Source organism: Entelurus aequoreus, linkage group LG04 (assembly GCF_033978785.1).
Source record: "Entelurus aequoreus isolate RoL-2023_Sb linkage group LG04, RoL_Eaeq_v1.1, whole genome shotgun sequence".
NCBI classification, from domain to species: Eukaryota; Metazoa; Chordata; class Actinopteri; order Syngnathiformes; family Syngnathidae; genus Entelurus; species Entelurus aequoreus.
The window spans coordinates 69,609,653-69,637,541 of NC_084734.1; the positions used below are offsets into that span (position 1 = coordinate 69,609,653).

The 27,889-nt window shown below is 38.1% G+C and overlaps 1 protein-coding gene across 1 annotated transcript; it reads left to right on the forward strand.

Annotated features, from left to right (window-relative positions):
• Positions 1-27,889, forward strand: lonrf4 (LON peptidase N-terminal domain and ring finger 4). The gene is made up of 12 exons (XM_062045594.1): positions 1-620; positions 9,373-9,491; positions 9,830-9,952; positions 12,639-12,821; positions 12,911-13,037; positions 13,932-14,007; positions 14,108-14,222; positions 18,823-18,944; positions 19,024-19,182; positions 20,820-20,982; positions 21,074-21,223; positions 23,329-27,889. The coding sequence occupies exons 1-12, from the start codon at positions 323-325 to the stop codon at positions 23,476-23,478; spliced, it is 1,785 nt and encodes a 594-aa protein (XP_061901578.1). The 5' UTR covers positions 1-322; the 3' UTR covers positions 23,479-27,889.

Below are 27,889 nucleotides of genomic sequence, written 5' to 3' on the forward strand. Positions count from 1 at the left end.
GCAATGGTGTAACACAGTAACCTAGTGGCATTGTGCTTGTGTGCGCTACCTTCATGCTATTCGGGGGTTACCCGCGGACAAACGAACGCGTTTCACGAATATATAGAAGATTGGAGGGAGTCGTTAGCGAGTATGTTGTATTCTTTGGGACGGAGTGGACTCAGCATGCATGTAATCGGCAGGAAAAGACAACGCGTCCAGCCGAGATAAGTTAAGCGTCCGTGTAGTAAATGACACACAACCGAGGGGTAAAGTCTTTTTTAATTTATTTTTTTAAAGGATAATAGTATTTTTCCGCGGCGAGATACTATCCCTCCCCACAATGGAGCTGCTGGAGTGCCCGCTCTGCCGCTTCCTGATGTGGGAGCCGGTGAGCATGTCCTGCGGTCACACTTTCTGTCGGAGGTGTGCGGCCGCCTACCTGCCGTCTAAATGCCCCGCTTGCAAAGAGAGGCTAAAACCGAGAGAAATGAGGAGCATGAAGAACAACGTTCTGCTCATCGGGATCATCGAAAAGTGCTGCCCCGAGAACGCCAGGTTGACGTGCCATCTTCAGGAGAAGCTCCGTGCCAAACAATACCAGGAGGCTTTAATTGCTGCCAACGACGGGATTCAGCAAGGTGAGATAAACATGCAACATCCCTAAAATAACATGTATTTTAGTCATTTCATTGCATAACATTGTCTCTCCAGGGCTTGGTGTTCCAAAGTATTTATAAAACAAAATACAATGAAATACAATATACTGCATATTCTTCCTCATGCAAGCTTGTATAAGCACATTTTCTTTGCATAATTTCCAAGTGTGGGTGGAGTCTGGGGTTAAACACTAACACGCACACACACACACACACACACACACACACACACACACACACACACACACACACACACACACGCACACGCACATACACACGCACACGCACACACACTCACGCTCACACACATTTCTTGTATTTGTTACCTTCTTGAGACCTCCGAAAAATGCGTACCTCTTTAGGACCACCCTTTCTAGATATATAAAGATTTCAATCAATGTTTATTTATATAGCCCTAAATCACAAGTGTCTCGAAGGGCTGCACAAGCCACAACGACATCCTCGGTACAGAGCCCACATAAGGTCAAGGAAAAACTCACCCCAGTGGGACGTAGATGTGAATGACTATGAGAAACCTTGGAGAGGACCGCATATGTGGGTAACCCCCCTCCTCTAGGGGAGACCGAAAGCAATGGATGTCGAGTGGGTCTGACATAATATTGTGAAAGTCCAGTCCATAGTGGATCCAACATATCAGCGAAAGTCCAGTCCATAGTGGGGCCAGCAGGAAACCGTCCCGAGCGGAGACGGGTCAGCAGCGCAGAGATGTCCCCAACCGATGCACAGGCTAGCGGTCCACCCCGGGTCCCGACTCTGGACAGCCAGCCCTTCATCCATGGCCACCGGATTTGTATTTACAACAGTAATAATATATACAAACTATGCAGGTATTTACATTTTTTGTTTGCAATTGGTTTTTAATCTTCATTATTTACTTCAAGTTATTACAGTATGTACATAAAAAAATGTTTTAATTATTTTTGGCCAAAGGGGGCGCATTTCAATTTCTTACACACACTTGTTAGTACATATGTTGGCCAGAGGGGGAGCACTTCAAATTTGTACACACACTTGTTATTTCATATGTTGACCAGAGGGGGAGCACTTTTAAACCCGACACACAGTCAATTTGAAAAATCCCTCCTTTTTGGGACCACCCTCATTTTGATAGATTTCACCGCCAGGGGTGCAAATGAGACATTCTCTATTAGATGCAATGGTTTTCCGTATTGGGACCATGATTTATGTCCTGACTTGTTCAACGGTCCTCATTCAGACGGTACTTTTCCTTGTTGATGTCTCAAGAAGGATAGAAATACAAGAACACACACACGCACACACACACACTAGCTTTAAGTAACAGTTATGAAACCTCTAATTCCTTCCATCCATCCATCCATCCATCCATTTTCTACCGCTTGTCCCTTTTGAGGTTGTGGGGGGTGCTGGAGCCTATCTTAGCTGCATTCGGGCGGTAGGCGGTTTACACCTTGGACAAGCCGCCACCTCTTATTCAATAAATCAATTGTTTGGAGATTTGAAATGCACCTGTTATGTCACCTGAGTATCAAACTTCAACAGTGCTGACGAACACATTCATTTCAAAGTTACAATTAAGTTTGTATAGGAGTGCAAGTTTTAATCGATTAGTTCAATAAGAAAAAAATCTTAGATTTATATTCTGTTGCTCCGATACAAAGGTCCTGGGTTCGATCCTGCGCTCTGGATCTTTCTGTGTGGAGTTTGCATGTTCTTCCCGTGACTGTGTGGGTTCCCTCCGGTTACTCCGGCTTCCTCCCACCTCCAAAGACATGCACCTGGGGATAGGTTGATTGGCAACCACTAAATTGGCCGTAGTGTGTTTGAATGTGAGTGTGAATGTTGTGTCTCTATCTGTGTTGTCCCTGTGATGAGGTGGTGACTTGTCCAGGGTGTACCCCGCCTTCCGCCCGAATTCAGCTGAGATAGGCTCCAGCACCCCCCATGACCCCGAAAGGGATAAAGGTAGAAAATTGATGGATGGATGGATGCTCCGATTAGAGCTGCGGCTATCGATTTTTTAGTAATTGTGTAATCAATCGACTAGTTTGTTCGATTATTAAAGTTGTCGAATAAAACACACTTCATAACTTCAATCGTATTTAAGGGAAACAAGTTCAAATGAACAACAATTTTTCTACTTGCTATAACCTTCATTCTTTTTTCAAATATACGCACAAAGTCAACATTGAAATTGCATTTTTAACATGTGTGCATTAGACTTAGACTTAGACAAACTTTAATGATCCACAAGGGAAATTGATCCACACAGTAGCTCAGTTACAAAGGATGGAAAGTGTAAGGATGGAATGGATAATGGAGGTATAAAGTAGACTAAAAATGTACCGTAGTAGCAATATAAAATATAACATATATGTAATATTTACATGTTATGTATACAGTATATGGGGCAGCACGGTGGAACAGGGGTTAGTGCATGTGCCTCACAATACGAAGGTCCTGAGTAGTCTTGAGTTCAATCCCGGGCTCGGGATCTTTCTGTGTGGAGTTTGCATGTTCACCCGTGACTGGGTGGGTTCCCTCCGGGTACTCCGGCTTCCTCCCACTTCCAAAGACATGCACCTGGGGATAGGTTGATTGGCAACACTAAATTTGCCCTATTGTGTGAATGTGAGTGTGAATGTTGTCTGTCTATCTGTGTTGGCCCTGTGATGAGGTGGCGACTTGTCCAGGGTGTACACTGCCTTCTGCCCAAATGCAGCTGGGATAGGCTCTACATTTTACATTTCTATTAATGCACACATGTAAAAAGTGCAATTTCGATGTTGATGATGTGAATTTATTAGAAAAAAATAAAAAAAGTTATTGGAAAGCAGAAAAAATGTTGTTCATTTCAACAATTTCCCCCTAAAGTACGCATTGTGGCTATAAAGTGTCTTTTATCCAATTACTCATTTAAAGGGGCTGTTTGCAACTTGCTCACAGTTACATTTTTCAAAGCAAAAAATATAACAAAAATATAATTGGCTAGCTTATGTTACCGTTAGTGGTTTAACAGCACACATTTGTGTTAAAACTCTATATTTTTCACAATTACTAACTTTGTGTAATAAAACATTTTCACCGGCCTAAATAAAATGATTGCTGTTTACGGCTTATAAAATACATTAGAACGTTAGCGCACTCTAGGCATCTATATAAATGTTGCAAAAAGCCTCTTTAATTTATAAAACCAATCAAAAGATTACACTCATAAGATTAATGACAGCAACAAAATATGAATCAAAGTTTTTAACTGAATAATTGTTGCAGCCCTCGCTTCAATTCATCATAGTTTAGAGGGACTTAATGATTAAATTAGTCTTTTCTGACTTATGCATGTTGTTACAAAATTGGATACTATGTTAAACAATATCAGAGTATGAAATCATAAAGTTTAGGCATGAGTAGGGCTGCACGATTATGCCCAAAATAATCACAAATATTTTTTTAAATCAATATTCAAATCACAATAATTAATCACGATAGTTCATTATGTTAGGTAAAACAGTGTTGGGGGGTTGTTGTATGCGACACCATCATGTCATTTATAATTAGATAGTCTACTATAAAGGTCAGATAAACAATATTCATTTATTTACAGACAAATATTTGTGTTTTTGTTCAATGTTGTATCAATAGCCAATCCGCCTTTTGTCATTAAATGTTGCCTTAAAGGGGAACTACACTTTTTTTGGAATTTTGCCTATCGTTCACAATCCTTTTTTCGCATTCTAACATATAGAAATCGGCTCATTCTTGGTGGCTGACAATGCAGCTGATGGGAGCAATCCATTCTACCTCTAAATTACTTTCAAAATGCATTCAAAAACCATCAACAACACTTAATTTACGTTCCGTAACCTGTATAATAACCAAGCTGTAGTGTCATTGTTATTGTAAGAGCGAACACAGAGGAACTTTTTTCCTACCATAGTAACACATTGGCGTTATTAGCCGTAAAAGCTAAATACGGAAAGAGATAAGGTAGCTTGTAGGTCAGCACAAAACGCGTTTTGAGTTTGTAATGCACACCACTGTGATAGGACACCAATTTGTACTGACTGTAAAACATTAAACAATCGTGTATCTGTAAAGTATTAGCCTACATTTCATGTTTTGTCTGTACACAGCTAGCTCAATAGCATATTTATGCACTGTAGTGTACGGTGATGTGCTTCATGGATTAAGAACAATATTATAGTGACTTACTCGATGGACAGTTGTCCATTTGGTCCAGCTGGCCGGGGATGTGTCCAGTTGATCTGGGTAAGCAATCCATTAATTCGGTATAGCTTAGCTCAAAGTTCCAGATTTGCAGCGTGACCATGTCGCACTCTCTCGGCTTCCGTCTGCTCCAACGTTTCAGCCTCTTGTTCGTGCTCGCTTCTACAAACGTATAAGCAGCAGTTCATCCTCCGTATATTTAGCTTCAAAAAGATAAGGTTTGGAATCCTCATTTGTCCAAAAATAGTCATCTTCGTTGTCCGTTACCACATCTGCCATGAAAACACACTCACGTTTGATTCCAGAAGTAGAAACTAATTTGTTGCAGGAAGTCGGAAGTGCGCTGCTATGGAAGTGGAAATAAATGCGCCGAAGAATTAGTTCCGGCTGTGCATAAAATGACCAAAATACGGTAAATATTGTACATATTACATATTGTTTTGAACGTGTCTGCTACTACATTATATATAGACTTGCAGTGTGTATATAAAACGTTGCTGTAGGGTTTTGAAGTTGTTTTAGAGCCTTTGAAGGCTACAACGGTGACTTCCATTAGCCGCATCTTTCAAGCGTTTTTTATCATTTTTAAAAACCTAAAAAAAAAAGAAGAAAAGACGTGTGTTCTTTTCATATCACAGATATATAAATAATATACTGTATCTCCTATATGAAAAAACGAACGCCATAAAAAAATAATGCAAGCAGACACCAAAATGCAGGGGCACCGAAAAGGGGGGGTAAAGGAGACGGATTCTAGGGGCCCATGATGGAGGGGGGCCCAGAGAGGCCCCTAATGATGATGAAATTATAATACAGGGGGCCCTGTAAAGATTATTTTCATGGGGCCCAAAATCCGTAGTGGCGCCCCTGCCAAAATGCATCAATTAGATTTTTTTCAATCAGCCCTTTAAATCCATCCATCCATCCATCCATTTTCAACCACTTGTCCCTGTCGGGTCGAAGGGTTTGCAATCAATCAAAGTTTATTTATATAGCCCTTAAAGGCCTACTGAAATGAATTTTTTTTTATTTAAACGGGGATAGCAGATCTATTCTATGTGTCATACTTGATCATTTCGCGATATTGCCATATTTTTGCTGAAAGGATTTAGTATAGAACAACGACGATAAAGATTGCAACTTTTGGTATCTGATGAAAAAAAGGCTTGCCCCTGCCGGAAGTAGCGTGACGTAGTCAGTTGAACATATACGCAAAGTTCCCTATTGTTTACAATGATGGCCGCATGAAGTGAGAGAGATTCGGACCGAGAAAGCGACAAGTTCCCCATTAATTTGAGCGAGGATGAAAGATTTGTGGATGAGTAAAGTGCAAGTGAAGGACTAGTGGGGAGTTGAAGCTATTCAGATAGGGAAGATGCTGTGAGAGCCGGGGGTGACCTGATATTCAGCTGGGAATGACTACAACAGTAAATAAACACAAGACATATATATACTCTATTAGCCACAACACAACCAGACTTATATTTAATATGCCACAAATTAATCCTGCATAAAAACACCTGCGTGTTTGTTACGCTAGCTCCTAGCTCCTCTGCTAGCTCCTAGCTCCATAGAACACGCCAATACAATTCAAACACCTGATCAACACACACAATCACTCAGCCCAAAAGACCGTTCACCTAACCCAAGGTTCATAAAGCTTATATATTTTTAAAAAGTTACGTACGTGACGCGCACATACGGTCAAGCTATCAAATGTTTAGCAGCCAAGGCTGCATACTCACGGTACCTGATATTCAGCTGGGAATGACTACAACAGTAAATAAACACAAGACATATATATACTCTATTAGCCACAACACAACCAGGCTTATATTTAATATGCCACAAATTAATCCTGCATAAAAACACCTGCGTGTTTGTTATGCTAGCTCCTAGCTCCTATGCTAGCTCCTAGCTCCATAGAACACGCCAATACAATTCAAACACCTGATCAACACACACAATCACTCAGCCCAAAAGACCGTTCACCTAACCCAAGGTTCATAAAGCTTATATATTTTAAAAAAGCTACGTACATACGCAAAAAAAAGTTGCGCACATACGGTCAAGCGATCAAATGTTTAGAAGCCAAAGCTGCATACTCACAGTAGCACGTCTGCGTCTTTGTCATCCAAATCAAAGTAATCCTGGTAAGAGTCTGTGTTGTCCCAGTTCTCTACAGGCATCTGTGTATCGAAGTCAAAAGTCCTCCTGGTTAGAGTCTCTGTTATCCGAGTTCTTCCATCTTGACTGCATCTTTCGGGAATGTAAACAAAGAAGCGCCGGCTGTGTACTGTTGTTGCTGACTACGTTCGAAAAATACATCCATTTCGCACCGACAACTTTCTTCTTTGCTTGCTCAGCTTCCTTCTCCATAATGCAATGAACATGATTGCAACAGATTCACGAACACAGATGTCCAGAATACTGTGGAATTATGAAATGAAAACAGAGCTTTTTCGTATTGGCTTCAATGTGGAAGGCATACCCGTGTTCGCCGGGCTACGTCACGCGCATACGTCATCCTCAGAGGCGTTTCGAACCGGAAGTTTAGCGGCAAATTTAAAATGTCACTTTATAAGTTAACCCGGCCGTATTGGCATGTGTTATAATGTTAAGATTTCATCATTGATATATAAACTATCAGACTGCGTGGTCGGTAGTAGTGGGTTTCAGTAGGCCTTTAATCAGAAGTGTCTCAAAGGGCTGCACAAGCCATAACGACATCCTCGGCTCAGATCCCACACCATTATAAATACAATTATTTATTTATATTGCTGAATAGACGATATGTCTATTATTTTACCTGTGTAAAGTTAAAGTTACAGCCAACTTCACATAGGTTATTATTTTTTAATTTTTTATGTTGTTATTTTATACGCTATTACGTTTGGTAGCATCTTTAACGTCAAAGATGTTTATATTAACTGATTGGAAAAAAAAAAAACTGTACACAGTATTTTAGAACATTTGGCATTTGTCTGAACTCAACAGATTGCAGTGTGCCATGTGATATGCATAATAATAAGAATGTATAAAAAAAGATTCCGTAAAGTAACATTATTAAATATATAAAATATATAAAAATACTTAGGTAAAAAGACACAAAAGACCATTTGGCCTTTAAGTAGTGCAATAAAAAATACAAGTAAAATAAATAAAAAAAAGTATCCTTCATCCACATTTTATCAACCATCACAACATTTATCTTAACTAGATGGCCTAATTCTTAAATGGAATTTAACCTTAAGTAGGACTTAATAGTCAATAGTAAAAAACTGAAAAGTAGTAGTCTTATGAATAATACAAAAACATTCTTCTCAAACTAGTTTATCACGGATGATCATCAGGTCAGCTGCATCATGTCTCAAAGTTTATATATTTTCCACCCTTTACACAGGGAAACATAAAAAGTATTTTTATGCTATGCCTCCGGCTAAGCAGGTATGTATGTGTGTTGGAAACGGAGTTTCGATGTAGGCCTTCATCATAATCTGTTTATAATTGTGGTAGAAGCAACAAATAGACATAGCTCACTTACAGTGTGTAGATGTCATGATGACTCGCCGGCTGATGGCGTCAAAAATAAAAGGTGCCCTCGTCCCTGTTCACTAATGGAACAAATCCACACATTTTTGTGTTGGCGCTTCTGGAGAGAATTTCTGTGTCTGATTGGCTCTACATCGTTGCTAAACCCTAATCCCCATTCTCTCTCATATTTGATGCTATTAAAGAGCTGTGATTGGATATATTCAGAATTTGTCTCACCCATCCACAAGATTAAATTAAATATGATTGGATTTCGTGTATGTCAACATTTTTGTCGACACTGTTTTACTTGTTTCTGGGGGGCAGGGGAGGTTGTGTGGTTCTGTTGCTGCTAATATATGGAAATTATTTTTTTCTTCTAAAACTTAGTCAGTGCCAGGTGCGCTTTATAGTCCGAAAAATATGGTAATTATGTCTAATAGTGCATAAAAAATAGACATATATCCATTCATACAATCTATAACTAAAATTTGTTTTCATGTAAAAAACAAAAAATCTAAATTTTTAAGGTGTCGCACCTTTTATTTTGCCATGGAAGGCCGTCACAATCAATCACATGTAGGGGAAAAACTGGTAACGATGACGTCTATCGCGAATATTGATATCCTATATTGTGGACGCCCTGGTGGCCATGAGCCCCTTTTGAAAAACCTATTTTGAGCCCCTTTTGAAAAACCTCTGTTTTATCCGATTAATCAAACAAACAACTCAATAGATAACTTGATTGCTAAAATAATCGTTGCTGCAGCCTGAAGTTTATACTTAAAATACCATCACTGTGTTTGAATTCAGTGTATTTCTAAACTTCATTTGTATGAGATTGAAGTAGCACCATATAACTCAACATGTTGTAATGATCTCTTTGCACTTCAATATTATGTGAAAAAACCAAAATCCTCTAAAAAGTACAGTAGTAGTATGCTCAATAATATTTTTCCTTGCTTGTCATCTTTAGTTCCAGACGACTTGAGTCTGAAGCTGTACAGAGCTGAAGCAAACTGTGGACTGTTAAGTTTTTCTGATGCTCTGACCGACCTTGACTACCTCTGCTGTCTTCGGCCCAACTGGACTGAGGTGAGATGCAGAATTGTGTTGCCTGCACAATTATGTAACATGAGTGGATATCTCCAACCCTTACACAATCTCATAAGAACCAATGGGAAAGCTGTGCTAGAAATAATGCCTTTAGAAATATAATAGTCATTTTTTCATTTGTGCATTATTGATGAATGTAGTGTGGACATCTCAGCACAGCACCATCTCGATGTGTACCCCTCTCATGTAGTTAAAAAAAGGCATTGTCCTGACACTGTAGTGCTACAGACATATCGCAAAGCTCTGCAGTGACTCTGCAATAAAATAATCCACTCATGCAGGCAGTATGTGCTGATCACACGCTTCTGTTTGTCTAGGGCTTCTTTCGCAAAGGGAACATACTGTTGGAGATGGCTCAGCAGACAGAAGCCCTCATCCAGTTTTACCGTTGCCTCAAACTTCAAGCTGACTTTGTTCCTGCTAAGAATCAGATCAAGAAGGTTTGTTCATACCACCATTGAAAGCATGTTTCCTTCGACAACCTGACTTTCTCTGTCTACAATCTTGAAGGACCCATAGTGTCCAGATGACCGAAATTTCATTAACACATTTTCTTAATTTATGTTTTGCTCTGGAAAATGAATCTGGCAGTTATTTCCCATAATATCAATTCGTTTTTGAGTAATCAATACATAACTAACCTGGAATGCCCCCTTTACATGGCCAGACTCGATATGCTGACCCGTCTTGGTGTGACGCAGTGCTTCTCAATTAATTTCTGTTACACCCATCCGAGAAAGAAGAAAACATTTCACGCTCCTGCCTTACTGTCCACCGCGACTATAAATAGTATAATGTGTACATTAAATTGTTATAAGTACGGGTACACCGCTTCATAACATTGTACTGTATCACTTTTTACATTAAAGAAAACAAAAAAAGAAAGATTCTATTTAAGAAGGGCTGGTGTGACGTCATCTACAAAACTGAAGCCCATTTACCCACAAAGACAGTGTGGATAAAGGAATATTATAACTATTATTTTAATCACTTAATTGCATGTTTTTGTAGATGATTACTTAAAAACTGATATGGTTAACATTTTGGGCAAAAAATAATTTTAAAGATTAACTATTTGTGTTTCCTCATGCTCTTTCAGCATTTTTCAAGCATCTTGAGGAAAAAATCAGTAGAAGAGGATGCCGCATAATACAATAATAGCGGCTTAGCTCTTTTTTTTTCCTTTTTGAATGCCGGGTTGAATAAAATGTTGTGTAATTCCGATGATTAAAACTAAGTCAATTTAAATGACCAAAGTGGACTAAAACTAAAATACATTTTTGTCAAAAGACTATGACTAAAACTGAAGTAAAATTGCTGTGAAAATTAACACTGTTAGACATAATTTTGAAGTCCAGGACTATGAAATAAGTGCCAATGTTGTCAGAATTGAGGGGCCCTTTATGTTGCTATTTATTATTATTTTGTGTATATACTGTATGTTTTAGTAAATACAGTTACTATTAAGGCTGTGAACCCAAACTTGGTACCCTAAGGACACACGTGTTGACATAACAACAGTAGTAACCACACCGAAAAATTACTACCCACCGGGGTCTTATTTTGGTGCTAAATTAAAGCAGACTAAGCGACCTGCAACTATAGCTTGCTTGAAGGTTATGTTGTACAAGTAACGTCTCATTACAGAGGCTCACAGAGTCAGACGCTCTTTTTAAACTTTATTGCCGACCTTAACAGCAGAGCTCCATTGCAAACTCGCACACATGTTTCTCCGCCAAGTTCACACCAGCGACACGGCACTTTGTCATTATGCACCAGTCACACTCACCTTAAGGTGCATTCACAAACAGCGTAATTCTGAGCATCAACATGACAACACAAGCAGGTCGTTACCATGACTTTATTTTGGTCAGTTAATACACGACTCTTGTTTTGTTTTATTAAACCTTTATTTAACCAGAGCTAAGATAGGCTCCAGCACACCCCGTGACCCTGAAAGGGACAAGCGGTAGAAAATAGATGGAAATATACTATTAAGATTAAAAACTTATTTTTCAAGGAAGTCCTGGCCAAGAGGCAACAGCTGGTAGAACACAAAGTTACAGCATATACCATAACAACAAACGCAGATGACTGCACATTAACAATAAAACAATTAAAAACAAGTGAGGTAACCTCTTGTGATTTCAGATTGCTTTTAAAAGCATTCAGGTGTATAAACTCAGTCAATTCCAGTCGTTTTGCAACATATTCCAAACATAAAATGCAGAAAATATAAAAGCCTTTTACCCAGCACTTGTATGTAGTATTAACTATCAAACACTGTTATTATGGGAGTCTAACATTTCCACAGCTTATTATAATCATTAGTTTCTGGTGGAATTGTGCATAATGTATACATTTAAAGCACTGTAAAATTTTGAAAATCTTTTCTTGTGTTCTGTTCAGCTGCTGGTTTTGCATAGATAAAGTATCCGTTTGTGTTTCTGACAATCCAACAGTTGTTGTTATATTATCCCCTCTGTAACTCTTATTAAACTACTTGTTAGCTTCCTGGTAATAACTGCTTACTTTCTGCTGTAACCCATTTCTGGCTTCTACACTTCTTAAAGTTACTAAGCATTTATTTATTTGTTACCATGAATTGATTTACGTGGACCCCGACTTAAAACAAGTTGAAAAACTTATTCGGGTGTTACCATTTAGTGGTCAATTGTATGGAATATGTACTGTATTGTGCAATCTACTAATAAAAGTTTCAATCAATCAATCAAGTGTTGTTTAAAGATGGATGAGTGCTTAGCTATTAGCATGCCTGCTCCTGGCTTGCTCTCAGTGTGTGAGATGTTTAGCCTCGTCCTTTAGTGATAATGATATATGATAGTGATACTTAAGATACGAAGAAATTTCATTTTTTGCTGTAATGGAGGTGATTATTAGTTTAGGGGAGCAGCTCCACACTGTATATGGAGACACATACTGTAATTAGCTCAAAGCCGCTTGTCAGCGGTGGGGGACTAAATATAAATACAGTGTCAGCCAGAGGGGATCAAATACTATTTCACGAAAATCGGTTAATACTGATCGTTGGTCGATCTATCGACACATCCCTAAAATGCACCTCTAAAAGTGTTTATGAAAATTGACATCTTTGTAAAACTGTAGGTCCTGGAAGCAGAGGGCATGACAGTGCCAGACGATGCTTTCTGCATCATGCAGGTGTTGGCTGATTACCTAAAAGCACCCTCCCCCATCACGAGCCTTAGCATCACCCAGGGGCCGACATACCCTGAGGGCAAACATCCACATGGCGACGCTGAGGGCAACGAGAGAAGAGAAACACACCAGGTGCGCGCTGCAGATGGGACAATGAAAAGAATGCTTGCATGGTGGGAGGTGTTTGCTTGTAAGTTGTAAAAGTGTTGCTTTCTTTATAGGGCTCCAAAGCGAAGCACGATGGAGGCACTGAGTGTTGCCTGAGCCTCTGCCAGGCTGTTTCCTTCCTCCCTGCCACTGAAGAAGACGAGGAGATGATGACGAGGAAGGAAGATGTCAATAGAAGAGGTAACATATTTTCCAGACTATGGAGCGCACCGGTATATTAGGCGCATACACAAAATTTGGGGGTAAAAATATTTTCCATATATTAGCCGCACCAGACTATAAGCTGCAGATATGTACGTTGCAAAAAGGAGTTATTTACACCAAAAAATTCTGTAAATGTTTATTTAAGTAGCTTAATTGTTTCCTAACAGTGGCTGTAACACGGCAGTAAGACGTCTGATCAAACTACACAGAAGTCATCGTCATGAACCCACTAGCTGGGGAAGCTAGTTGTTCAATCAGCTAAACAGACTCAATAACTCCACGGTGACGTCTTGGTGAATTTACTGAGGGATTTCTTAAACTGAAACAATACAAAAAGAATGACGATGTAAGTTAATAATACTCACACAGACGCTCGCAAACGTGTTAGCATTTTTATTGTTAATGACGCTAGCGTCATTACATTACGAAAGCACGTACAAATATGCATGAAAACACTCCTTCAGACATCACACACGGGACGGTTTAGTAAGTGTAAACAGTTTTAGTTACACTGTGAAATATTTTTTTTAAAAAGCCACCACCGATAAATGTAAGGACAATGCAGCACCTGCATTGAGCGAACTCGTCCAAAAGATGGTGCCATAGCACAAACAATAAAACACCTTTTCATTCTTTTTGCTTGTTTTTTTGGGAAAACTTTTTATTATTGCCGTCAGCAAAGAAAAATCCATAAATTAGCCGCACCGTCCTGTAAGCCGCAGGGTTCAAAGTGTAGGAACCAAAGTAGCGGCTTAAAGTCCGTAATTTACAGTATGACCATCGTCATATTAAACGCAACACAATTGCATACAACTCATAACATGAACACATCTAAGTACCTCAATACTTAAACTTGTTTTTTTTTTTCAGATGCAGGTTTCCACCGCAGAGATAAAACTCTCAGTGTACTCACTGTGTCCGACTTTGAGTGCCCGCTCTGTATCAGGTGAGTATCCTGCAGTGGAACCATTCTGTGATATAAGTATTATCTGAAAATCTCCACAGACAGCATGTTTTTATTTATTTTGCATGTTTATGCTTTGAAGGTTGTTTTATGAACCAGTCACCACTCCCTGCGGTCACACATTCTGTAAAAACTGCATAGAGAGAAGTCTGGACCACAACCTGCGCTGTCCACTCTGCAAACAGCCACTACAAGAGGTAACAATGGCTAATCTTACACACAACATTAGGTCCACCTGCAAAATCTAATGATATTCGATACATGAATTGTATGGAAAATTCTACCTTTACAAAGACAATAATGCTCATTAAGAAAGGCATAAGAAATGCAGTCGATTTTGCTCCAATTGAGATTCAAACCCAGTTTTCCTGATTGTGAGGCATGCATACTAACCACTATATCACTGTACTGGCCATCCTGGACAGTGTAAATAACCACAACAACTCATAATAATTCAAAATGTATGAAGTGATGGTCGTGAATGTTCTTGTTTTGGACTGTTATGTAATGACACATGTAAACATGCTGAGTCATGAAGAAGTGGCAAGCAGTGTGGCTGCGGTGCATTTTTCAGTAATGAGTTGACTTTGACTATATATGTTTTGGTGCTATTGTGATCATGTATGACCATGCATATATTGTTGACCATTTTATAGTAGCTTGTCAAGTTACTGTAGGTCAGAAGTCCCCAAACTTTTTGACTTGGGGGCCACATTGGGTTAAAATAATCATAATAATTGTCCAAAGGAATACTGACAAAAATAACAGCAATACTACTGTTTAATAAAAAGGGTGTGTGAAAAGGCAATTTGCTTCAGAACTGTCAATAAAGGTGACGCTTTAAACACGGAAGTGCCACGCTGCTTTAAAACATGCCACGCCAAATGTGTCAAAACAGCATTACCACTGTTGCTTCAAATTTAGGTAAACATTTAAAAAACAAACATTAAGACCTGCAGAAGGAGGTTAAAGAGTGGCAGGTAATAGAGTTAACAGCTTCCCCTGTGCACATACACAGTAGATACAAGACACGCATACAGCTGGTTGGCCTGTTGAAAATTATTAGAGCAGTCCAAACCGCCCATGTAATTTAAAATAATGCAAGTGAATTGACTGAATTTCATTACAAATTCCCACTTTTTCATTTGTGTTTTATCTTTAACAATGTGTGTTTCACATGCTACATGCTGTGTATTTTTAGCCTTGTTTTCAGTGTTTACTTATTCGTCTTAAAGCACAGGTCAAAATTGGCAACCATAAAAAATGAAGCATTTAATACAATGTCAATAAATCGTTCTATTCTATTGTAACCTAATTATAGATTATGGCAGGCTATATGTAATATGTAAAAAAAAAAAGTAAACAGTTATTTGAGTCTAATAAGAAAAGTCCATGTGTTTAATGCACATTTAAATTTGAATTCTAATATTGTTCTATGGGTGCAATAAGAATCATGTTTAATCATAAGTTGTTATCATAAATGTCCTGTTAAAATGAAGCCAATAATGACATTTGTTTGTTGTCCTTTATTTTGAAAAGTATTGAAATACATAACGATATAAATTTTGGGTCCAAAATATTGGTGTCGGTACAACTCTCGGTGGGACGTATGTGCAAACGTAACTAGTCGCTTACGTGCCCGAACGTAAACTATGGAGTGACGTAGCAAGTGGTGTCCCAATTCTTAAGGAAGATTACGAAGCTCTACCCCTTTTTGCTTCATTTTGAGGGTGTAGTGATAGTGGGTGAGGGCTAGTGGTAGTGAGTGACGGGGTGTATTGGGATTGGGCCTAAGAATGTGAACCACTACTACCTTGATTACTTCCCTGATGACCCCTTTACAGTTTTTCAATCAATCAGAACTATCAAGCTGCTAAAATGCAGCAAACATGTTGAAGTGTGGTGGGAGAATTTTTTTGCATTTTACCCATGCTTGTTTTTTTCCGGACATGACTGCGCGCCGTCATCACGTTGTGACATTGCTGGTAAAACGAGGCGCATGTTAGGCAGCGCACACACACAGAGTACGGTACTTACAAGCAGAAACAGAGTGGAGATAGAAAAGGGAGAATGGATGCATTTTGGGCTTAAAACCTAACGATAAGGTTGAAGCTATAAACACTGATGCGCGCCGCGCTGCAAGATGCGCTTATATAGTGCTTGCTCTTGTTAGCTGTTAGCTAGCTAGCGGATAAATTCTATCCGCAGTCGTGTTTTAGTTTAAATTTATAATCCTAGCCGCTCTGGCGACAAATAACGTAAGTTTCTTACAGGTATTATCCCCGCAGGACAAGGAATAGCTAAACATTGTTTCACTACACACCGTAGGAGGATATTATAGCTAATCGCTAACAGCAAGCAAGCGCTCTTGAATGTAAACAAATGCCATGGGTGGGTCTACCCAGACATCGACTGTAAGGAGGTCAAGTACAAGAGCCGTATGTAGTCGATACTACAATGATTACATCTATATTTTTTAATCATTACAAAATCTTTTGTCTTTTTCATTGTTTATGAACCCAGGAAATGCATCCCTGGACACAGGAGAACTTTAATTATGACCAATGTTTGACCGTGTAAATACTTGGTATTGGATTCATACCAAAATTTGTAGTATCACCCAAAACTTATGTAAAGTATCCAAACAACTGAAGAATAAATGATTATTAAATTTTTACAGAAGTGTAGATAGAACATGTTAAAACAGAGACTAACCAGCTATTAATAGTAAATGAACAAGTAGATTAATAATCCATTTTCTACCGCTTGTCTCTCAAAATTTTGACATAATAATTATCACGACTTGGATTTAGGCGTAATTTGTTCTCCCATGGTGCAAATGATTTGGACCAGACATGGCGTGCAGGTGAATACATATTTAATTTTAACACTCAAAAAAGGAATAAACAAAAGGCGCGCACAAGGGCGGAAGTACAAAACTTGGCTATACAAACAAAAACTCGCACAAAGGCAGAACTATGGACATAAAACAAAACTTGCAAACTATGGCATGAATAAAGAAAACTTACTTGGATGAGAAAAGGGCATGAAAAAGAGCAGCATGGACCATAAGGGTGTGTAGAGAGTGTGATGTCGCCAGGCTGACTTCCTGGCAACAATGGGCTTAAATAATAGTGACATGATTAGTGAAAACAGGTGCGTGACTCAAAACGTGAAACAGGTGCGTGACATGACAGGTGAAAACTAATGGGTTGCTATGGTGACAAAACAAACAAAAGTGCACAAAGAGTCCAAAAACAAAACCGAACATGACTAAAACAAAACATGATCACACAGACATGACAATAATAGAATGGAAGATGACACAAAGGCTCCTAATTTGGCTGCTAACGTATGCAGTAACATATTGTTTGCTTACTTACTACTAAAAGAGAAGTTGTCTAGTATGTTCACTATCTTATTTAATGCCATAATTCTTGTTTGACTGCAATAAGAAACATATCTTTATTGTATCATAACATTTTGTGTTTAAATAAAGCCAATAATGACATTTTTTGTGGTGCCATTTATTTTGAAATGTACCGAAAAGTATCGAAAGACATTTTGGTACCGGTACCAAAATATTGATATCGGGACAACCCTAGTACCAACATATTGATTCTATTCACTCAATAATTGGTGCAATGCTCATGGTCGATGACCAACATTACTGACATCCTCCAATAGATGTCAGCACATTTGCAATGTTTCAACTTTAATTTAAAAAAAATGTATGTGGGATGTCTCACCGGCCAGATTGTGGATGCTGGAGGGCCGTAGTTTGGGTACCCCTGCTTTAGGCCAAAATGTCTTGATTAAAAAAAAACAGGTTCAGAATAATGATGATGGTTTTTTCCTGTGTCTGTATTTAGACTTTCTTTCAACATCAGTGTTTCCCACACATTCATTTATTTGTGGCGGCCCGCCACGAAAGAATTACGTCCGTCACAAATTTTTTTTTTAAATAAAAATTTGTCCTGTCTAGCTTCACAGGCAAATCATATAGTTGATGTAGATGCCCATATAGACTGTTCAGATTTACTTTACAAAAGAGAAGTGTAGGATACTTCTCTTGTTGCCTTATTTGTATTTGACCACTACTGATTTCTGTTTATTTGTTACTGACTGTGGCAGGACACCTCTGCCTCTGTTTCACTTTATGTTGCTGGTAAATAATATGGTTGTAGTAGTAGGCTAAAGTTAAATTATTTAGTATGCACTAATTAAAGGGGCAGAGCTTTAAGAGACATTTTAGCTTTTATATTTTATAAGATATATTTTTTGTAAGAACCACACTTAATAAATATATTTCAGTGAATAACTTATTGTTCAAATCTGTATATAAATATGTACATAAAGTGTTGTAATTATATTGTAAAATGGATGGATGGATGGATGGATGGACATTTAAAACTAAACTGTTATTATTAATTAGTAAGTATACATTTTTTGAGCCTTTTTAGAGAAAATCATATCATTGTAGTAAATTATGCAAATTACTCGATGATGTCATGGTGACCACGCCCATGGCCACGCCCATAGCCACGCCCCCACCGCCACAGGTATCTTGGCAGTTTATGGGAAACACTGAACATGTGATGATAGTTGCTATAAATAATAGTATTCTTATTGTTAAACATATGTATCCGCATATTGACTGCAATTGCATATAGTACTCCATTGTAAAAATGTTTTCCTTAAGTAATTTAATTGATTTGATGTGTGACCATCACATTGTTTGCATATTAAGGTTGTTTAATAGTACTCATTGGGCCCTTCCCTCTGTTCTTTTTACAGTATTTAAAAAATAGAAAGTACAACTTGACAGTGGTGATTCAGCACATCATGGACCGCCTCTTCTCCTCGCAGTTAGATGAAAGGAAACAGATCCACGAGGCTGAGATGGCTGAATTGTCAAAGTAGGTGCTGCTGAGGGAAACACACTCTCAAGTTTCGTTAACATGCCATTGCATCGATTGTTTATACTCTCCTCCGCAGCCTCACAAAGGACATCCCTATATTTGTTTGCACTGTGGCCTACCCTGGCGTGCCCTGCCCGCTGCACATTTTTGAGCCACGCTATCGATTGATGATGCGTCGCTGTATGGAGACAGGAACGAAGAAGTTTGGCATGTGCAGCTATGAGCATGGCAAAGGGTATGCATTGCTAAGCACAGAAACACATGCTTCACGATCTTAACCCAGACATTTTCTTCTATCCAAATGATAAATCTGAGATGACAAGCTTTCAATCAAGTTTGGACTTTCCCCCCCTCACTGTAACGCACACAGCAGTTGGAGATGGAGCATACATAAAAGACGTCTGGCAGTGATGCACAAGCAGACAGTGCACTGGGCAAAGTTTAAACCAGTCGTATGTGACCATGAGGGGGAGGGAAATAGCAGCAGGGGTACCCAATCTGCTGAGAGATCTGTCATGTTTTTCCATCCCTCACAGATGTTCACACTCACAAAAATATAATTTAAATTTGAAATACAAAAACAGTAAGTGGTAACTACACTGGTGTATGAATGTGCAGGACCCCCTTGAAAAAGAGATTCTTAATCTCAATGGGACTTTCGTGGTTAAAAAAAGGTTTAACAAATGATTAGAAAAAAACATTGATATTAATTCTGCTGCTGTTGTGACTCTATTGACTGCAGTTTGGTTGAGTCTTGTTTTCCTTATCCAAACAATTGGCATGCATTCCTTCAGAAAATGTGCAGTAGAAAACGCACTGAAGGACATACAGTCAAACATTCAGAGTCATACATTCAGAGTCATACATTCATTTTATTATGCTGGTTGACTTCCACAATGGTAATGTTAGGGCTGCACAAATCTGGCCAAAATAATAATCGTAATAATTTTTATCAATATTGAAATCACGATTATTTATTATGATAGTTAGAACATAGTGTTTCCCACGGGTCAGCAAAGTATTTGTGGTAATGGGATCCAGGAGGTAAATTACATGACATCTTCATGTAATTTGTAATGAAATTGTCAAAAATCATTGTTTTGTGTTAATTGTTAAAATTAAAATGTCAGGTTTGTTTCATTACATGTTGCCTTTTTTTCTAACAATTTTATATGTTTTTATATTTTTCCCGGTTCATTAAAAAGACAGCCATGTTCTCCGAGTGGCCGACGCATCATCAATTGGACATCTTCGTTTGACCTAAACATACATTTGATTGATTTTAGCTTGAAACATGTATATTAAATTACAAAATACACAAATATTGCGCAGCCTGTCTGCTTTTTAAATGTTAATGACACCGATGATCACACTCGTTCGTTCATGGCAGCTAAAATAGTGATCGTGATTAAAATGTGTTTACGGTACCATAATTGTGCAGCCCCAACAATGTTCTCATGGCAAATCTAAGTTACTTTGTTTCAAGTATTTTATTTGACTTTATAACGGTAAAAAGTTCCATTTTAACATTTTCATCCATCATAGAAGTATAAAGAGAGGTTCGGCAAATAACAGGAATATATAAGGCTGACAGATACTGCACATAAGAGAGGGAACAGGAAAGTGTTTACAAATCAATACTGTCATCGAGTGGCGTTTTATAGGTATTGATAGAACATGTGAAAAATAAAGAGTAAAAACACTTGGTATTGCTTTTACCGTATTTCACAAAATATCAACACCCACTGTATGTCATTGTCCAGTAGTATTGTTTTGAGTTGTTGTTGCTAAAATGTTGCCTATTTGTGTTTGTATATTACTATATGTTGCTATTACTAATGTCATTCTTCTTTCTCATTTGCCTTTCTTAAGTTTTGCAGACTATGGCTGCATGTTGGAGATCCACGGCCTGGAGGTGCTGCCTGATGGTCGCTCCTATGTTGACAGTGTGGGTTGCAGCAGGTTCAGAGTCCTCAAGAGAGGCTTACGTGATGGCTACCATACTGCTGATATCGAGCACCTGGAGGATATCAAGGTCTGGTTCGCTCAAGTTTCTGTTGATGCTAGTAATGAGTGCACTGATTTAATTATATGTGTTTTTTCCCTTTTTTATTTTTTTTTTACAGGTCGAAGGGACTGAATTGGAGCTTTTGCAGCATCTCCATGATAATGTCTACCAGCAGGCCCAGGACTGGTACCAACGCCTTGGAAGCCGCATGAGAGAACAAATCAACAGACAGTACGGCACCATGCCCGACATGGATGAGAACATACAGGTTTGGGGCCGCAACATAACTTTAAATGTACATTCGCTGGTTATTTCAGGAGATACAATACTCAGACAGTTGCATAAAACTGTGAGATACTGTGTTAAAAATAACAGTTAAAATGTCTTATTTGTCCAAAATTATACTTTTACTAAATAATATATATATATTAAAGCTATTGTAAATTTCAATCTAACTATTGTAAAGCTGTGATTGGGTTGGAGTTGTGGTTGCTCAATTTTTATTATTAGATTATCTGTGATTTTTGTAAATAAGATTTTTAAATACATTTTTTATAAGACATTTTATTAGGCCAACACTGGGCATATAAGTCGTGCTGTACGTTAACAGCCAAGAGGAGCTTTTGTAACCTGTAACATGTTTTGAAAATGTTTAACTATAATTTGTATACTAAATAATATGTTACAAGAATCGTGTTGAATCGATTCTGAATTGGATGGTCACCCAAAGAATCCGAATTGAATCGACTCGTTAGGCGCCTAAAGATTCCTACCTCTATTTACATACATTCATATACTGTAGCAATTAGAGGTGTCCTGATGAAACCTTTTGATTTTATTGGAACCTTGAGTATTTGCCAATACCAATATTAATTCGATATGATATCAGCACGAATCCCAGTACATAGTTTTATTATTTTGTAGTGTGGACTGTTAGAAAAGTCTTGATCATGTGAAAACACTCCTATAATAATGGTAGGTATAAAAACATCAACCATTTGACAGGTTTATGTTTTTGAAGTGGAGAGGTGATTTATTTTTTGGCGACACCTAATGGTCACTGTAATTAATTTAAAAAAATGTCAGATGTAAAAGTATAGATGTGTAGATAATGTCTTAAGTGCTCATATTATGACATTGATTAAATTACCTTTTATCATTGTGTTTGACCACAAATCTGTTGACTTTTGAACCAGGTCTTTAATTGACTTTTGAATGTAGCAAAGCTGGAGGATTCCCTTACTGCGGTGGGTAAACTGTTCCACAGTAAGCATCTCTTGTGAGAATTTTTTTTTGGACCAAAACAGGTTTTTCTTATCGTAACAGTACGAGATGTAGATGCTCCACTTGTTCTGTATCTAATGTAGTCATTTAATGGGGGCAGACCTACTCCATGTAGACATATATATAGCGGACAGGCGTTTTTTAATGATAAAAAATGATCAAAACTTGGTAGATTGTATTTGGAAAGAATATTACAATGATGGTAAGTAAAAGGTTTCTTGTCTACAATTTTCAAAGCTTTTTTGTAGAGTGATTCCATTGGTTTCAGATTTGTTGCACCTTTTAGAAACCAGCCAGTTATACAATAACTTATGTGAGAAAGGATCATGCAATGATTATTAGATATGTCTAACTTGTATGCTATTGCTAAGCTGTTGTGTAGCAGCTCGCTCCTGGTAGCCCATAACTTACTACGTTTACTTCTTGTAAATTACTTCACTACAATAGAAGACAATACCTTTCTTATGACAATCATTGGTACTTTAATCTTATTGGAGGACATTTAGATGTATATTGTATACGGTGTATATGAAGCGTATATTGAAGATTTTAAATTCAAGCGATATCAATATCGGGTCGGGACACCCCTAATAACAGTATGGTTCTTAAAGTGTTTATACAGTAATTTGCAGTGAAGTCCTATGGTTCTTAATGTGGTTATACAGTAATTTGCAGTGCTGTAGGACTTCACTGCATCATGCCTGGAGGTATCTGCTCACCTAATATTACTACATTAAATGACCAACATATTAGAAACCCCTCACATTATGATGCAATAAATGTCTGTATTCAACGCTGAAAACAAATTCTTCAAAAGTGTTAAGCATAGGCTCTTCCTCACTTATCAATCAATCAATCAATCAATGTTTATTTATATAGCCCTAAATCACAAGTGTCTCAAAGGGCTGTATCCAAAATGAAAAATAAGTAGGCCATGATTGTACTTGTTTAGATCTTATAGATGGACCTTTTGTAGTGGACCAAAAACATCAAGGTTATTGATATTAAATGAAAAATTTGTTTGCCCCTTTTTGCATCAGGATATACACTTGTTGCTTTCCCTATAAGTGAAAGTTTTTTTTTTTCCAGGCCTTATCCAACGGTCCAGCATGGTGCTGGTGGCTGTTGTCTGTCCTCCAGCTGGACCCTGCTTACCAAACCACTGTCCTCTCCCTCACCTCACTCAAAGATCGTCTGGGACACCTACGCCTCATCCTTGAGTACTTCTCTCAGAGCTAAACATACGACGGCATTGTGGTGGCATTTATTGACATAAAAGCACACACACAGATACAGTAGGTTAAGTGAAGCTAAGAGCCACTGAACTCACTTATTTTGTATCAATGAATGAGTGAGGGACTGTTTTAATATCACAGCTCAAGGCCAAATCATACAGTCAAATACATAAAATAGTTATTGTATTACAAAATATAGAGCTGTTAGTCTAACGTTTATCATTCAAAACACAACAATAAACATCAGCCACTTGCAAGGCCTGCAGATTATGCTAAACCTTGTTTTATTCATCTATCACATACTTAAGCACATTATTTATTCCCTAGCAAATAAGTAAATAAATAATTATTTTGGAAATCTTAAACCTCTTAGTTGGAAACGTTACAAGCAAGTGGCAAGTAAGTTGAAATTTGTTGAAATGATAAAACTGTTGAGAAAACACTCTTGCACTATTTTTTAAGATTCTGGTAACTAATGTAGTAACATTACCTGGAACATTCTACTGGATTATACATTTAAACTTTATATTTGCATTGGATATGCAAGGAATAAAACAGTAACAGATATTGTAAATAGCACAATAGCCTTTGCCACTTTCTTGTGTTGTTTCCTACTATAAGACATTTATGACATAAACATACACTTTAGGTGAATAATTTGGGCTTAACTGCATTATCCGTAGACAAAACGCAGTACATTTTTTAAAAAGAGCACTAGGTGTCACTGTTTTCTCTACATTTTACACAATTGACAGCCACTTGGAACTCAATGCTACAATGCAATTCAAAGTTTTTTAGGATTATGCGCATAAGGTTTTAGATGACTATATGTGGCAAGTTACTGGTTTTGCTTTGCAGAATCATAGCCCCGTGCACCTTTATGGCTTTACCAGCCTTTTTTGGGGGTCATTTGATACTTAAAGAATAAGAAAGTCCATATTTTGAATATTGCAATACTAATTTCTAGATTGATGTTTAAAGGGCACTATCCGAAGACCCTTTTCTTCTGAATGAAAGCCACAACTTGTCTGCTTTAACTGATACTCTTTGCAACTACGTGGTGGGGAAAATAACGTTGCTTCAGTTGCTGAGTTTTACAACCTTTTTGTGTTTGTGCAGACAATGCCAGTGAATCGTTCGTGGCGATTATGTAGATAAGACTTATTTTGTTCTATCTATCATTTTGGGTTATATTCTAATGGCATGGGCTCATTTAAGATGACAATGCCAGCTCTATCTAGAGCGGGGGTCTCAAACTTGCCGCCCATAATTTGTGGCCCTCTCCTTGATTGTTTAATGTAATTGCGACCCGTGCACCCTGCAATCGGTGCCTTAGGCTTTTTGTGGCCCTAAACAAGATTTTATATGTCGCTCCATTTCGGTCTTTTAATATTACTTGTGTAACACGCTAGAGGCTAGGGCTGAGAGCAGCCTGGTGATTATTGTAATACAGTTGTTCCTCGCCACATTTGAAGTTTGTGGCTTGTAAAGGTGATCATGTGGGTGTAATTTCATGTCTAGAGAACTTTTTTGGTGTTAAAACCGTATTTAGAAAGTCAAACTGAAAGTAGGTCTCAAACTGTTTTCACCAAGTACCATCTCAGAAAACACTTGTCTCCATGTACCATCATAATGACCAACATTAAAATACAGTAGCATACCGGTAGTAGGCCTGAGTATTCATTAAAAATAAGACAGAGGTTTTACTTAACAATTATATTTGATGTTTTTTGCCACTGTAACATTACACACAGTTTGAACAGTAACACTGTGTTTGAATATTTAATCAAAGGATTCTCAGGCCTACCACTAGTGGTACGCATACCAAAGTTTGAGAATCACTGCTCGAGCTATGAAAAATATTCCATTTATAATTAATAATTCCAGTTTCACGGGAATTCATTTACCATGACATGACTCGGATCCAATTAACAGCGATAAAATATTTACTGTATTACTCTTGGCAACCAGAAAGAAGTACAGTAGATTAGGCTATGGGAGCCTGAGTGTGCATATAAGAGACACAACCAACAAAATGCAGTTCAAGTTTATTTATAATTAGGTAATGAGAAATAATGTATTATTATTATTTTACAAGTTATGTAAAGATTTGTATTAATCACATTAGAACAATAAACAAAAATACTACATTGACAACTACAATTCAGTTCAATCTAATATGTTCAATAGTCATGTGTTTATATTCCAGGTAGTGTCCAAAGTTTATATAAAAATGGAGCTAAGGGGAAATTAAAGTGTTGAATATCTCCTACTGGAGTGAAGCCAGTTCAAAACTGCTATGCAGCTCCGACATTAATTGAAAAAGTAAACGAAACACAATAAATAGGCAAAAAGATATCCATCCATCCATCCATTTTCTACCGCTTGTCCCTTTCCGGGTCACGGGGGAGTGCTGGAACCTTTCTCAGCTGCATTCGGGCGGTAGGCGGGGTACACCCTGGACAAGTCACCATCTCATCGCAGGGCCAACACAGATAGACAGACAACATTTACATTCACATTCACACACTAGGGCCAATTTAGTGTTACCAATCAACCTATCCCCAGGTGCATGTCTTTGGAGGTGGGAGGAAGCCGGAGTACCCAGAGGGAACCCACACAGTCACGGGGAGAACATGCAAACTCCACACAGAAAGATCCCGAGCCCGGGATTGAACTCAGGACCTTCGTATTGTGAGGCAGATGCACTAACCCCTTTGCCACCGTGCAAAAATGTCTTTACTCCAGCGCCCCCCGCGACCCCGAAGGGAATAAGCGGTAGAAAATGGATGGATGGATGGACTATATCTTTAAGGAAAAAGCTTGGCTACAATATAAACTTAAAAAGTACAGTAGTTTTTAGAAATATGGCTGTAAATCAATATATTAATCTTGAATCCCACTGGATGTTAATTACAATAAAGGTGACAACACAACAATTACAACAAAACAAACGCATTTTGGGCAACACAAAGAGCAACTAACATTAAGCAAGGAGAAGTGTCTCAGAAAATATAAAATGTTTACATTAAATGTTACATTTATAATGACAGCTCAGGGTCACTCTAGCTGCTGGTAGAAGTAGTAAACAAATTTAGCCACACGTTTAAAACGTGGTTCTGAAGTCTCACCCAGACTCTGCCCCCAGGTAAATCGAGTTTGAGATCCCTGATCTAAAGGCATCATCTGGTGATAAGGAGGGGAAACTGTCAAATAAAATGGCCGGGGTCTAACTAGGTATGCACTAAGCTACAATAAGGGGGCACTTTGTCATGAGTCATATTGCTTTGAGTGCCTGTCACAAGTCTTACAGTTTCTACATGGAAATAATGAGGAGATACTGTGTGACTCTGGCATACTTTTTTATCGATTGAGTGCTACATTCCATAGAATGTCAAAGCTGCATGTTATATTGATACTTTGTAAGAAGTGGGTAACACTAAAATTATTATTTCTTTTTTTACTGCAAGAAATGTGCCATAGATTGTGCAATTTGTAGACATTTTCACGGCATCGATGTTTATGTTTACTGCCTTTTGATGTGGTGGACAGCTCTTGTTTGGCACAGAAACAGACTCAATGTGAAACTTTACAAGTGGCAAGCATGATAAACACAAATCCAGCATGTCTCACCAAATGATGAAACAATGGCGCACTAACGAGCAGCTGACTCTTTGGGCCATTTTCAGCATGTTTTATGCAGGCCAAGCAACCTCATCGGTACAAACCCAGGAGCTCCGACATCACTTCATGACAACAGCTTTGCGATCATTCAAAAAAGGGATTACATTTTTAAGATGTGTTTACACACCATTGTCAGTTGGAAATGTGTGACAATCATCCCTTGGCTGCGACCACACACTTGTTTTGCCATTACCTTACACCCCTATTTATCACCTGGTGTCATTGCACTGTACAGAATATTTAATGATCTCGAACAGCGATCACAGAACAATGTCGAGTGGTTTACATGTCTTGGAAACAAAATGCTGAAGATAGAAGTGCGATGCAGCTTTTTATCAGTTTATAACCACTTGGTAGGTTTGTGGCGCTTTGCATTACACTGAAGGTTGGAATTTCCATCTGTTTCCCTGTTTAGTTAGTTTTACTCATAGATATTTACTCAGATGCAACTTCTCTATAATTGGACTAATAGAAAATGTCTTCCAACAAAATCATCCCACCCCATCCTAAATTCACATTGTCTCCAAATACAGATGTCGGAATGTGTTGCAAGGAACTATGGGTGATTCCAATCCAGAGAATACATGAGTTGTTATTGGAAGTGCTCCCTCCTACACTTTTATAAGCATTTATTTTTGACCAACCTACTAAGAGTTGCTTTGAATATTGTCTGTCTGTCTGTCCTTGGGTATTCTTTTTCAATGTTGTTATAAATAAAGCTTTTCAAGGAA

What these genes read in the sequence shown, in the direction of transcription:
- lonrf4 (XM_062045594.1), top strand. Translation starts at nt 323, where the DNA reads ATGGAGCTGCTGGAGTGCCCGCTCTGCCGCTTCCTGATGTGGGAGCCG. An exon ending in GGAAGATGTCAATAGAAGAG is followed by an intron (nt 13,038 to 13,931) that starts GTAACATATTTT and finishes TTTTTTTTTCAG; the next exon opens with ATGCAGGTTTCCACCGCAGA. An exon ending in GCAAACAGCCACTACAAGAG is followed by an intron (nt 14,223 to 18,822) that starts GTAACAATGGCT and finishes TTCTTTTTACAG; the next exon opens with TATTTAAAAAATAGAAAGTA.